Source organism: Pundamilia nyererei, unplaced genomic scaffold, assembly GCF_000239375.1.
Source record: "Pundamilia nyererei isolate P.nyererei 1_Seehausen unplaced genomic scaffold, PunNye1.0 scaffold00014, whole genome shotgun sequence".
In the NCBI taxonomy this organism is placed as follows: domain Eukaryota; kingdom Metazoa; phylum Chordata; class Actinopteri; order Cichliformes; family Cichlidae; genus Pundamilia; species Pundamilia nyererei.
The window spans coordinates 4,225,940-4,240,454 of NW_005187415.1; the positions used below are offsets into that span (position 1 = coordinate 4,225,940).

The 14,515-nt window shown below is 41.5% G+C and overlaps 1 protein-coding gene across 1 annotated transcript; it reads right to left on the minus strand.

Moving 5' to 3' along the window:
* Positions 1-4,460: 4,460 nt before the first annotated feature.
* gxylt1b (glucoside xylosyltransferase 1b) lies at positions 4,461-11,756 on the minus strand. Its single transcript, XM_005725218.2, has 7 exons — positions 11,401-11,756; positions 10,145-10,343; positions 9,872-10,003; positions 9,471-9,722; positions 9,178-9,301; positions 8,889-9,061; positions 4,461-5,288 (listed from the first exon to the last, which is right to left on the minus strand). Exons 1-7 carry the CDS (start codon positions 11,589-11,591, stop codon positions 5,130-5,132), a joined length of 1,230 nt encoding a protein of 409 aa, XP_005725275.1. The 5' UTR covers positions 11,592-11,756; the 3' UTR covers positions 4,461-5,129.
* Positions 11,757-14,515: the final 2,759 nt, after the last annotated feature.

Consider the following 14,515-nt stretch of genomic DNA (forward strand, 5'->3'; position numbering starts at 1 on the left):
ATGCTGGCTCCCTTGAGCACAACACAGTCTCTCACAGGCCTGGATAGGCATCATTTGGCTTGGCTTCGTGGCATTTACTATGTCGAATCTGACAAACACACACTGCAAATAAGCCGTGAAGAAAATGAACCAATCTGCAGAAATTCCCCTCACTCTCTATCAGTGGAACAAATTCAGCGTCAGTGTGAGAGGAGATGTCATACTCTATCGCACTGGGCATCAAACGCACCCTGGAGTTGCACGCGCGTAAATAAGCGTAAGACATGACATGCTTCTTGTGGGGAACATCTTGGCTTAGTAATGCGCTCTTTCTCTCTCTCATGTCTTGCGAGAGTTCTATGTAAGCCCCGTTAGATTTAAATGGCACCCTGCTGTGCAATCCAGCGGTGCACGTATACGTCTCCAATGTGGGGAGCAGGAGTTGCACATAGTATAGCAGCAATGTTGTGTTTGTTTGCTGTGCGTACATGTTTGAATATGTGTACGTTATGTATCCATATACTGTATGCCAGATTTCATAAGTATAAGAAAAGAGCAAAACTTAAAAACAAAACCCTCAACAGTAAGAAATGCTCCAAAACGTGATGATTTCTTTTGTTTCTTTAGGTGTTTATGGACAAATGAGTATTAATAAACACAATAGAAAGGCATGATTACTTTAAGTTAATATTAACTTAATATTATAGATTAAATTAAGTTGACTTTACCTAGAAACTTAAGCAAACTCGTCTCATCTTTAAAGGATTTACGCAAACTTGTGCACGACTTAAAGATACGACACATGAACTTATAATCAAAGCAACATTACATGGTAGTTCAGCAAATTAGTAGTAGTTAAAGTAATTTAACTATGTCACTATTAATACCCTAGATTTTTCATGGTATTTACAGTCATGTGCAGTCCAAGGTGCAATGCTCAGAGAAACTGCAAAAAACCAAGAGCTACGTTCAACTTCATGACAGTATATTGAGAAAAAGGCTGGACAAGTAGGCTGGTTTGGAAGGGTTGCCAGGAGAAAGCCTATTCTCTAAAAAGAACATGGCAGCACTTAGATTTGCAAAGTTGGATCTGATCAAAACACAAGACCCTACATTGCAGCATAGGACCTGGACCAAATACACAGATCTGACTATGAACTCCTGTGTATATCAAAGTATTCGAGGACCAAATGTAAGGACATCTGTCTGACAGCTAACGCTTGATAAAAGTGGATCATGCAACAGGACAACTGTCTCAGCAGCAAATCTACAACAGAATGGCCAAAAAAAGAGGAACAAATCAAGGTACTACAGAGGTCCACCCAAAGTCCAGACCACAACCCGATTGAAATGCTGTGGCAGGACCTTAAGAAAGCTGTGAATAAGTAATGCCTGCAAACCTCAATCAAACAAAGGGCCAAAATTCCTCCACAACAATGTGAGAGGCTGATAACGTTGTATATAAACAATAAATTCAAGTTACTGCTGCCAAAGTTGGTTCTGCAAGCTACTGAATCATGCCATGTAGCTTCCTGCATGCTTTGACGGATGGACGGATGAATGGATGATGCAGCACGGGCAGATGGACCATGGATGGACAGATGGATGGATGGATGGAGCATGGATGGGAAAATGGATGGATTGATGCATGGGATGGATGACTTCTTGACTTCGTGGCTCAAGAGTTGGGAGTTCGCCTTGTATCGCGAAGGTTGCCGGTTCGAGCCCCGGCTTGGACAGTCTCGGTCGTTGTGTCCTTGGGCAAGACACTTCACCCGTTGCCTACTGGTGGTGGTCAGAGGGCCCGGTGGCGCCAGTGTCCGGCAGCCTCGCCTCTGTCAGTGCGCCCCAGGGTGGCTGTGGCTACAATGTAGCTTGCCATCACCAGTGTGTGAATGAGTGGTAGTGTAAAGCGCTATACAAATACAGGCCATTTAAATATTGCTTTAATAAAGTGTATTGAATAATTATGAACTTTCGGTAACCAGTGGTAAGGCAAAAAAAGTGAAAACCAAATAAATCCCATAACGGTGGTGGGGGTTTGAGCTACAGTGAACTTTTAAAAACTTTCAGAAGTGCTCTATTCACTATTTATTTTTTGTGATTTCTTTTTCAGTGAAAATGCCAGAATAAACGTATAAACTCTGAAGCTTCTGAAGATTAACAGTTGTGTACATTGTTATGTTTCTCCAAGCTGGATGTCCTTGTTTCTTCGGTTAACTCTGATCACAAGTGACTCCTAATCTGTGGTCCTGTATGAGCAGGCACATCACATCAGACTTTTGAAGCCTTGCGCAGGTCTCTGAGTGTTGGTGTGTCATTCATCACTACAGTCCAAGACCGAAATATCACAGCAGCTGCAGACTCTAAAGCCCTTTTCATCAGTCTGTCATTCAGATTTATCTTATTTTTACGTTAACAATTCTCAAAGCCTCATTCAGACATACCCACACTGATGGAGAGCCACAGTGCCATAGGTGCAAAACAGCTGTTCTATCCCCCAATTCCACACATGCTTATTAGAAAGGGAGTCCTCTCACTTTTAAACTACCAATACCAAAAATTTACAAATTTACAGTGCTGCTGGCAAATAAGTAACTTTGCCAGTTGGATAAGATGTGCATGTTAATGCAAGATTAGTAATAATACAAGCCTCATTGCTGTTTATGGCATTTTGGTGGGTTGAGAGACTCACAAAGACACACAAGAGTCATCTATCACTGGAATCTCGTGTGTATCAATTAATGAGACGTTAATTGTGAAGTCCTGAAACTGATGTAAATGCCAACAGTGACCTACACGGCTCATTCAAACATGTAATTAACATATTTAGATGCAGTCAGATTCTTTCATGGTAACGTGCACTAGTTTGAAATGGGCTTTAGTGTCTCTTCCTCCATCCACACATAGCAAACAGATCAGCAGCAAAATTTGCCTAATTTACAGCAGACTGTTCTTGTGAACCTTTATCTAACGTCTATCTATAAATCCTCATAAGTACAACTTCCAGCACGTAGGGTAACCCAACAGCTCATCGGATGTTTAGGGAAATGTAGGATACTGTGCTTTTGTGCTGGTTAAGAGATGCAATTAGTAAACAGTGTGTTGTTTCTTCCATGAGACAGCCCATATACCTGAAATATGTTTCTCTCTGAATCTGCTTCTCTTTTTTTCTTTTGATGATACTATTTTGAGGTTCAACTCTGTTGTCAAGCAAAAGAAGAAGAAAAAAAACCTTCAGAAGATAAAGCTCTGAAGCAACAAAGTGCTCTAATTGCTGTATTGGCTATGACAGCCTCGTTCTTTTCTTTCATCACCAACACACTCCATCAACCTTTTCTCTGTCCTCCTGCAGTGCACTCATCTCTCCTCTTCAACATTTTGTCCTGTGACAGTAGCGAAAAATGGCCGACCTTACCTGGATTCACCCCTCCCTGCCTCCCCATTATTTCTCTTTTTGTCCATCGCAAACAGACACATCTAATTATTTTGCGATGTGCCCATTTTTTTCCCCTCTGCATCTTCCACTCGAACCACTCTGAACACTGGAGGTCACATATTTAAATAGTTTCTCTTCCCATCCGCAATGAGCACAAAAAGACATAAAACCAGAGTTATTTATTATGATATAAAACACGCAGTTTCGGGAAAATGAAACCTTGGAAGATGGACGATATTGAATTTTTCAAGATGGTGCTCGGTTCGAGCCATTGTCTTCCCCCTCTCCCTCGGTCTCTCTGGGGACCCGGCACTGTTACGTGTTGCATTTAAGCACACAGGTCAATAAAGGTAATTGATAAGCTCTAGGATGTATTGTGATAAATGAAGGATATCTCTGGTGCAATAAATCAAACTACCTCTCAGGCTATAAATGGACAATTGTATGCCCCTGCCTAATGGGAATAAGCATAAACTCATCTCCGTATAACAGACAGACATCTATAGAGCTGTATTATTGGGCCATCACTTACACTTTATGAGCACCTCAGATACTGAGGCAGGGCCAGTGCAGCATCTCGGAAGGCCAGTTTATAGATTATTGGCAAGTCCATCGATCTGTCCGAAGAAGCCTTGGAATCACTTTTTCAACTGAGACGGGCAGAGCTGACAAGTGCCTTATACGGCTAAAAATTAAACGTAACGTAAGATGCTTGAATTTGTCTTCCTATTAAATAATACCAAGAAACTTACATTCCAGACTCATGAGTTATTTAATATTGCTTTATGGCAGTTTACTTGATATTCTCCCCATCAAAGGGTAAACTTCTTCTACAGGCACTAGTGAACACATGAAAAACTGCTGCCCTCTAGTGGTCGCAAGCTGAAATGATCTTTATCCATTTTTATTTTGAACATAACAAAACAATGACGCACATTACTGTCACAAAACCGTCACACTCACATACACACTCGCAGTTATAACATTTTAAATTTGAACAATAAAAATTTTTTTTATATAAAAAACACACAGCAGTGCAAAAACTATTTAAAACAAACAAACAAATACTTTGGCATCAGGAAAGAGCTCACAGCTTATTTGCACAGTCACCAGAATTATTTCAGCACAACTATATGCTAATATATATTTAGACAGCTATTTCACCCCATTTTTAAACTCACATTTCCATCATGTGTATACTGACACACGCTTTCAGTACATTGTACGCATTTATTTTTTTTCCATGGTCCTTTCTCATAAATAACTGCTGAGTGGTTTCTGGAAGCTGAACAAAAAAAAAGAAAAGTGGTCCAGTGCATGTGCCTCTCCAACTGAGCGCTGCAGAAAGCCTTTTTGTCCAGTTTTGATGAGATTATTTTCTCTTGTGGCTCACAAGGTTCAAAATAAATTCTCCAATATGGAATAAAAAAAAAAAATCTTCTGTTCTCAATTTTAAAAATTCATGAAAGGAAAAAAAAAAAGCGAAGTCCTTGTTTCAATCTGCGGCCAAGATCAGAGCTTTGTTACAAGCCCGTCTGGCCTGTTCTACATTGTAGTCCATTTTAGAGCTTTTGCGTCACTCTTGGTGGTTTACAAGAGCTGAGCAGTCATTAGTCTCAGTCTAAGACTAGCCCAGCTGCCTCAACTGAAGCAGCTGATGACAAAGTTTCACTCATTAGAGTCCGTGTCCCGTCATTGTCCTTCAGGTTCGTCACCGCTCCCGAGTTTTCCTGTTGATCTTTGCCACACTGTTCCTCAGTCTCTTCGTAAAGAGTGAGTGTGATTTACCACAATAAGTGTGTGTCGTTTTTAACAGTTCCTCTTCTAAAGGCTCCACCAAAGACGTCACAGGGTCTGTGCCGAAAATGTACTGCAACGACAAAACAGGCCTTTCGTTAAGTCTGGCTTTGTGTTTTCAGCTTAACTTTGAGTTAAATTCCAAAGCTTTAATCTGTTTCAGCTTGGACCACGACAAAGAAAAGACGCGTGATATTTCAATCTGCAGTCTGTTCTGTATTCTATGACCTCTCTGCCTGTCCAATCCAATATATGGAAAGCATAAAGCGAGGAGCGCAAACCTCCCTGCATATACAGAAAGCCAGAGGAGGAACGCATGTTTCATTTAATTTCTCCCTCTTGAACAAAAGCCTAAAGAACATAAAAAACACTAAAAACTAAAGAACACTCTCTTTGTGTGAATCAAAGCTCAATATCAAATTTGGCATTTCACATGTAATGGAGACCTTTGTGTCCAACACGCAGGCAAAATAACTTACACTATCCCATTTCTGTTTCTTAAGTATGCTAGTGTCCTTATGGCTCTGCAGTTGGCTCAGAAACGTGAAACGAGAAGCAGCAGAACTGATCAGATTTCCCAAGTAAGTAAGCGAGCAAAGTGGTGTGCTGAGCTGAATTTGTGCTCAGAAGATGTGTTTCCTTAGACACATTAAAAACTAAATCAGCTTCAATCATGAGGGACTCCAAATCTGATTGGTCAGCCAGGCTTGCACATAAACCGCTGGGTGTTGATGGGGGTCAGTTTTATGCTATAGGCTTACAATCCAGTAACAGCCAGGGATTAGAGGAAGAATTTCATGTCTTCCCAATAATGAAGGGCCCTTTACAATACTCTGAGGAAATCAATGGGGAATTACCATTTTTTTATGCCAGCTCATTTACTTGCAGTTGGGTCTGATATTCGGTCACAAAGAGCAAGAGGTTTTTATGAGCGCATACTTATACACACCCGCTGCTCATAAAGTTGCATTTACAGTTGGGTGTATTGATTTTGTGCGGCTGATGGGGCGCTGCTGGTGCGCACACTCCAACTCTAAAAGTGCCACCAGCTGTAAAAATTTAACTGCTGCTTCCTGGGCGCAGCTTTTTTTTGCAGCGGCGGGAGGGAGGAGATGCTTTACGACAGACAGGCCGATGTGCTGTGTTGGAGGCAGGGGAGGGGCCGTACCCTCGCTTCTTTGTGTGTGGATGCAGAGCATGGACATTGACTTACACACACCGTCTCCGGTTTATTGGGAATATTAACTGCTAGAATAAAGATCCTGGTTAAAATATTAACCAAAAAAAAAAGGGGGAAAGAAGTAAATCATTCGTTTTAGCATTAGCACAAATGATGCATTCAGGAGCCTTTGTCCTGCTGTGTAGCTGCTTATATATACACGAGTTGCATAACCCAGTGGTTCCTGGGCACAAAATGTGAGAGATGAAAATTGGTCTATTGTAGTAGTCCTGCAGTCATCTCACAATGTGACTGCTGTTATTATTGTCTACGTCTACAAACTCACTCATATTTAGAGGGTATGACGTACGCTCTCATTCTTGCTGCTCCTTCTGAGCCACAGTTTGTCTTGTAAATAACATCCTGAAATTTCAAAGTAAAGGCACCGTCAGAACCTGCCTTTTCTCACCGTTTCCCTAGCGATCATCACTGTGCCTCAGCCCCAAGTCACCTGACTGCACACCTGCTCTGTATTAGTATTCATTCATCACGTGCTGTTCAACCAGAAAAGCTTCTCCAACAGCTCAGGGGAGTGTGGCACTTCCACTGTGGAGGTTTTGATAAGAAATTTGATAAAAGCTGCCTTGACTGGGGTCGTCTGTCCCTGACATCACCGTCCATCAGCACAACCCTGCAGGGATAACGCTGCGCTTCTGCTTTCACAACAGTGACTGTGACAATACATACTTGCATACATTTCTTGGTATATGCACATGGTACTGTCCTGCTACTATGAAGTGTAGCTGTACAACAAGCTCAAAGCATGAAATGTTTTTTCAGGAACTACTAAACGCACACAAGACTAATCCATACTCTTGCATCCTTCTGGCAAACCAGACTTAAATCTATAAAAGTATTGTGCAGAATGAGTGGGTGTCTCCACCTGCACATACAGTGCTGGTTAATGTGTCTACTGCCATAATTGATCCTGTCCTGGAAAGCCACAGTCTTAACTGCAGGCCAAGGATAAGGTATAGATAAGGCATTACGCTGATCTATGTTCAATAGGAAAGCAATGAGGCTCCCAGTGTTGATGGCTTCATTAAGTAAATGCCACTCATGTCGTCAATATCATTACACTGCTGGTAAGCAACCCATAAACATCCTCGTGGGAGAAATTAGCTTTCCTCCAACCTTCTGCCAGTGGTGGAGATTTGTGTCTTCCAATGCAGACAATCTGAAGTCACCAGCACTTTTAGTCTTTAGGGTCAACACCAATCTGAAATCTCATCAAGGAGAGGAACAAATCAGGGCACGAGGTGTGTCTCTGGGTTCAGAGGGGCTATAAAAGGGCTTTCCATCAGACGTTGCGCTAAATTGCAGCTACAATACGTTGAAAAGGTTCAACAAGTCACTTTTTAAAGCTGGGACACTTTGAAATTAGCTTTTTGCTGCTTTTCATTCCGTCATATGAATGTAAACTTATCCATTTGTCTTCCACTAACAATATCTGTCTTTCGTATTTTTACACACCTCTGTTGCTTGTGAAGCTCGCACACAAGAATTTCACTCGCATGTACTGTACCAGTGTACCTGCACATGTGATGTGACAATAAAAGTGATTTGATTTTGATTTAAAAAGTATATAATCACTGTGTGTTGTTAAAACCCCTAAAACCATACACACACACACACACACACACACACACACGACTGTCTTTTGCCGCTTCTGTTTCTAGACCCTTTCACGTCTGTCATGTGTGTTCAGGGTGAACATGCTCTCATCTGTGAAATGCACAGGTCGGCAGTGGTGGACCTGCTAATCCCGGTATTCTATGGCAAATGGCACGGCACCGACAGACCAGGCTCATGTTGTTTGGTCAGAGACATTTACATTTTGCAGCTCTAGCAGTGCTTATCCCGCTCCTCCTTGCACAAAACAGCAGATACTGGTCCTGTTGATTGATTGATTAAGGGCCTTCTACGGCCCAGTTCATCTCTCCTAGAGTAACCGCCTGTCTCCTAGAATCTTCTCTATGCTCTTGAGAGAGTGCTGCAAGACACAGCAAACCCTCTGGCAAAGGCACCTATTGATGTGCCTTTCTGGAAGAACTGGAATACCTGTGCAACGTCTGTAGGGTCTAGGTATCACCTCAAGCTAGCAGCAGTGACACTGATACTAGCCAAACACAAAACAAGTGAAAGAATATTCAGAAAGGATAAGGAAGGAAAATTATCAGCAGCCTCCACCTGTGAAACCATTTCTTTTCATGGTTGTCTCATTGTTGCTCCTTTTTCATTAACACAAAGCAGTTGAAACTGATTTGCGTTAATGAAAAAGGAGCAACCGACCCCCTCTACTTAACTGACCAGATCAATATCCAGAAGTTTCACTGACATGCTGGTACACTCACATATTTATACCATACCACGATTGTTCCTTTAATTTTTCTGAGCAGCATAAATATCCCAGTAACACTCACATAATCCAAAAACACACCATGGCATGCTGACCTTTTTTATGGCTTCGTAAACAGCCCTGAAAGTAGGCTGTTTGTAGTCGTGGTAAACTCCTCTGTTTCCATGGAGTATGTAGATGCCATCCTCCTCAGCTGAGGCACAGTTGCTGCCATAGATGCAGTGATCCGGGCGATAGTTCCACTGGCACGGAAACTCCAGCAAGGACTCTGCAGACAGAAGCAGATGACAAAGGAGGCACAAACTTGGTATTCTGTACACTTTTACAGATACGATATGCTGTGAATTAGTAACTTAGTGTGTGTCTAAATGCGTGCAGTCATACCAGGGTTATAGTGGAAAATGATATTTAGTAGGTCCTGGTCTCCCCATGTTATGTTCAGTTTATATTTCTGGAGTAGAGGCATCAGGAGCTCTTCCCAGCGCAGCCCCACTGATGTCATGTCATTCTGTCAACACAGACAAGCACACACACACACACACACACACAACACGATTATATTTACAGTTTTGGTGCAGGGAGGTTCGCACTGGCACTTTCATGGACTTGAGTGCAAATCCACTAGAGAAGGAGGACATCTTGTGGTCACGAAAGGTAATACACCGATACAACCTCACCTTAAAGAACATGCTCCTCATACGTGTCAGATTCATGAGCATGACCCCTGAGTTGATGCCCGTCCTGCCGTAGAACGGGTGACGGGCAAAGCGATTGTACCAGGCGATGCGGGGCTCCTCGTGCTCTGGAGCCATAGCAGCCAGCTGAGAAGAATTAAAGTCAGACAGGAACCTCCACAAGAGGTCCACCGGCTGCAGGAAGAGGATGTCTGAGTCCACATACACAATAGAGTCAACGTCCTCTAAGATGAGCTGGGAAAGGACAAAAGACGGAATATTTGTGATGCTCATGTAAGTGCAGAAAAGCATACTTCACAGACTTGAAGTAATCCAAAATAAAAATCACTACGAATACATTTTTCAACTTCACTCTTCAGAATTAAAATAATATTACAGCTTACAGGTAAGAAGAGTCGCTGTGAAGCGCAGGGTTTGAAGAGTTTCTTCCACTCCGCTGCATTCTCATTGGGGAACCTGATGGAGTAGACTCTGTAGCTGAACCTGTAGCGAATAAAACCAGGCCACGACTCCAACTGGAACACAGATATGAATGCACTGGTTTTGCTACCTGAAGTAATGCACAATATGGCATTCGTAATCATCAGCACTCAACAGAAATGGCTACCAATGTTAGGTTTCATTGTTACGCTTCAAAAGCAAAGTTACCCACTCACAGCTTCAATGAAGCCGGCGTGAAGCTGATCGTCTGCAAAGATGTGCAGATGGAGGCGCTTGACGCTGAAGAGCACAGCAGACTTAATCATGGTGAGCGTCTCCTCCAGCCTCTCCCCGCAGGCCACCACAGCCAAGTGCATGGGAGGCTCAGGCCTGGTACCAGCAGCCTCCTGCTGAGCCTGCTGACGCATGATGTACCTGAGGGAGAAGACGTAATTGGAGGTGCGTTACACTCGGGCAGAGCCACACTCGAGATATTTTGGGCAAGATGATCTGAGTCCTATAACAGTAATAAACTTACCATATAGGAGGCAAGCTAGTATTTATTATATTCCTTTAGTGCAAAGGGTGGAGGATTTAGTGAGTGTGACTTGATCTCTCTAGAGCACTCACACTGTAGTTGTTTTAAGCCATGCCTGTATTTAACTGCACCCAGTAATTCTAATCGTGAATAAATCCCCAAAGTAGTCATTTGTCACTACGGTGAAGAACTGTCCCTTTCTTTCTCTTATGTGAAAGAAACTTTTAAATTCTGGACTAAAAAACGTGTTTCAAAATGTATTTTCTAACCCCCTTAATAGAAAATAAAATCCCCCCAAAAATTGTGCTTCAGGCTGGGATACTTAAACCACTACGCTGTACAACAGTATTTGGCGCCCTCTGCTGGATTAAATATGCAAAGACGCTATCTAAAACGTATCCTGAGCCTTTCCCCCCATTATTTTCTGGGAACAAGTAGAAATTGTGATTATTCAGATAAATCTGTGACAGAAAATATCAACACGTTATTCAGATGTTTAATCAATTTAGTATGAAGTACCCACTTTTCTCTTCCTTTACTCTGCCCAAACCTGAACACAGCCATGTGTGGACACCATGTTGATTTAAAGCAGCGTGATAAAAACACACATTTAGGCTACGTCAGATATTTTTGTACTAGCACATTTTTTAATTCATTTGCCAAAGATATGGCTGTGGGACACACAATGTGTGGTTTACACAGATCCTGCATCACTGACATATCTTTTATACATGAGACCTGCACGTTAAAGTGCAAACCTAAGCAGGTACTGTGCAGCATGTCTAAATATTTACTTGTTTAGCTTCCCTATGACCGACTAATCAGTCGCATTCCTGTTCATAGCCTTAGTGATTACACATGAGTACCGACGCATGCTTTCTGAGTTTTACAGCTTGTCCCGTGAAGCACAACTACAAGCTTTGTTTCGATTTATTAAAACATTGAAAATCCTACCAATTGATCGAGAGTGCGTTTTTATCCGTGACCCCTCGCCTGGCTCCAGACGCTCTCAGTGGGATGAGAATCTTCTTTGCTCCGTTTCTTCTGGCGGCCACGTCCGAGTAAAAGAGCCTGCTGTAAACATACAAGCCCGAAAACACGGCAAACACCATGCACAGCATCAGTGCACGCATGTACCGCCGCATTATACAGTTTCAAAACGCAACTCGGAGCTGAAATCATTACACAGAAACTAGCATTTAATCATAGACCGCTAAGCTAGACGCCGCGGTAACGCACTTCCGGCGGGGATTTACAAAATTAAACTCATTCCAGCACCAATTACGCCCTCTGGCGGTGGTTTGTTTTGTTTTTTCTTTGGGGGGGAGGGGGTGTTGTTGTTGTTTTTATACCTTTATTAAAGGTTTGTGGAGAACAGTCAAAAGTCTTACTTATCTGACTTTATGCTCATGTTAAGAAAATAAAATAAGAAGACAATATATGATTTGATGTATATAGCAAGACTTTTTATTATTTATTCTGACTCAGTATAATACTATTATTAAAATTAAAAATTCTGAGTATATTATATATATGCCGTTCTGATCCTTTTATTTATTTACTGGATACTGTATGTATAAGGATTTATCTGATCTAACCTGCGTAATTTTTTTTTTTACAGTACACTTAGAAAAATGTGGAAATAGGTAACTTCAGAGCCATCTTGACGAACACAAAGAACAATTCAGAGCACAGTTTCTCTTTATGTCCAACAAAATGACATTCTTCAACTTGGACACAGTAGCTTATTGTCAGAATCTTGCTTAACTAAAAAGGCAATCAATATTTTTATTTATTCATGTTTAAATAACTAACTTGAAAGCATGGCTAATAAGACCTCTTGGGAAACAATTTAAGTTGAAAAACTTACACTATGTTTTGAGTGTGCATCACAGCCGATTTCGACACTAAAAACTGGACAAATGTACTTGCAAGTCTACAAGTTATACTTTTCTTCTTATGCGGTTTCACTTTCTGTGCTTTGATGCTCCGAAACAGGTCGTGGCTGTCTTTACACTTTTATTTTGAAGGCGGCAGCAACAAACTTCCTTATCTTATCTATGTTTTGTGTGTTTAGTGTTGCAGCTTGCTCAACAGAAGCAGTAGGTCGAGACCCTCATTTGGGGGAAGGGTGGGAGCGAATAGCAGAGTTCTCCCCCATCCCTCCCCCCTCCAGCCCCTGTCTGCAGCAACTTTCCACGGGTATCACCTCTGAAAAGACTCATTCAGTGTCTTTGATTCAGTGTGGCTTTAAGTGACAAATCATCCTTAGTGATGTGGTTGCAACTGACAACCCTGAACTTCAATTGCATTTTCATTAAGGGACATAAAAGGTTACTTATCTGATGTATATAACAACATCAGAGCTGCTGGTTGTTTAATATTTAAGTCTTGATTTGAATTTTCAAATTAAAAGTGCAGGACTACAATATTGAGTGCTAAGGCAAGCCCCAACATGCCTTTGCCTGCATGCAACAAAGTGACAAATGAGAGCTGTGTACACAAGAAAGCAGCTTTTTTGTGTGTTTGAATTTTGTAATTTTCTTATTTAGACATGTAATAAACAAGTTCACACATTTTAAAACAAATGAGCATGGCAACAAAAAAAAAAATCAAAAAACTATATCAATAAGTGACACTAACACATTTAAAGTGTTCCATTGTTGCCACAAGGAGCAAATGTTCATCAGAGCAGCTCTCCCCGGGCTCACACGCCTAGTCCCAGCTAGAGTAGCGAACCTAAGAGGAGACACTCCCGACACACTGAAACAAATACTAACAAACTAAGAGACATAACCTTTCCCACAATATACCAAGACCTTAGTATCATCATGCCATGACAGTTCTCAGAATGCGCTCTAAAATAGTGAGTAAAAATCTCAACAATAACACTGGTATGATGGATAATACAACCACATCAAAACATTGTAGTACAATAGTTTAGAAATATCTATTTCATCTGTTTAATTATTCTACATGTTTTATAAGTTATTGTGTGTAGTTAGGTTGATCTATAGTTGTTCTGCTGGGAGTTTTGAATACTCTAAAGCTCTGCCTTTTTTTCCCCCCTCTTTTCTTGTTTTTTTTTTTTCCTTTTTTGCTACGTCAGTTAAATAAAGTCCATCACACTGCAAGACATCACTCATACAGCTTGTAAAAGTGCAAGTCCACAACTCATTTTCCCCCATTGTACAAGCACAACGCTGCATCCAAAGGGTAGCTGCGGAGCAACATCAGCATCCTCTGGTTCTCCACTGGGATGCTGAACAGCACGTGAGTGAGCAAACTGCGCTTCCTGAGACTCGTATACATCTACTCGCAAGTGTCCGACTGCGGGGAAGAGCATCGGGCTTAAGTGTGGAGGTGAAGGAGAAGCTGAAGCAGAGATTAACAGGCGAACACAGGTGTCACTTACAGCTTTACCATCTACTGTGTTTAGCTGACAATGTCCCAGTGACACACAGGATCAACCTGGTTTGGAACAGATCTTAAAGAAAATAAAAGCACAGCAAATAAAAGCTTCAAACTGACGATGTGCATCTTGTAAGGCAGCATGCTGAGTGTACATCGGTCTGTGGGTTCATGTGATCGGCGTGATCCAAAAGGAAGTCAGTGACTCAGGACAGGATTTGTTTACTTTATGTAGCCACGATGTGAAAAACAAAAACAAAAAAAACAGCAAAGATTCACGCCGACTTTAATCTGGAAGAAGCCTGCGTAATTCTACATGCTGCATTAAGTGATTTTTTTAATAGCTAGAGGGCAAAAATATATCAACTCAATGAATCAGAGCACAGATTCTATTGATTTTAGCTCTGTCAGTAGTTTATTCATCTTGCAGATGTATACTAAGCAGCGAAGGCCTTTCCTTGGATTGGTAAATTTGAGCAACAAGAGTCCAATTTGTATTCGTCTCATAGCCCAGATATGGTCTGCTGCTACCAATCACTGTGACAATAGGTGGTTGGTGTAGGCATCATTTATGTAAAGGTCATAAAAATACAAACATAAAAGCTATATGATGTTGCAGAACTGATAAATATCTGTAGTCAGTTTTGTCAGTTTTCCA

Coding starts and splice junctions, on each gene's coding strand:
- gxylt1b (XM_005725218.2), bottom strand. CDS start 11,591: ATGCGGCGGTACATGCGTGCACTGATGCTGTGCATGGTGTTTGCCGTG. Junction 10,344..11,400: donor AACGCACTCTCGATCAATTG/GTAGGATTTTCA, acceptor CTTCTCCCTCAG/GTACATCATGCGTCAGCAGG. Junction 10,004..10,144: donor ACGCCGGCTTCATTGAAGCT/GTGAGTGGGTAA, acceptor TCTGTGTTCCAG/TTGGAGTCGTGGCCTGGTTT.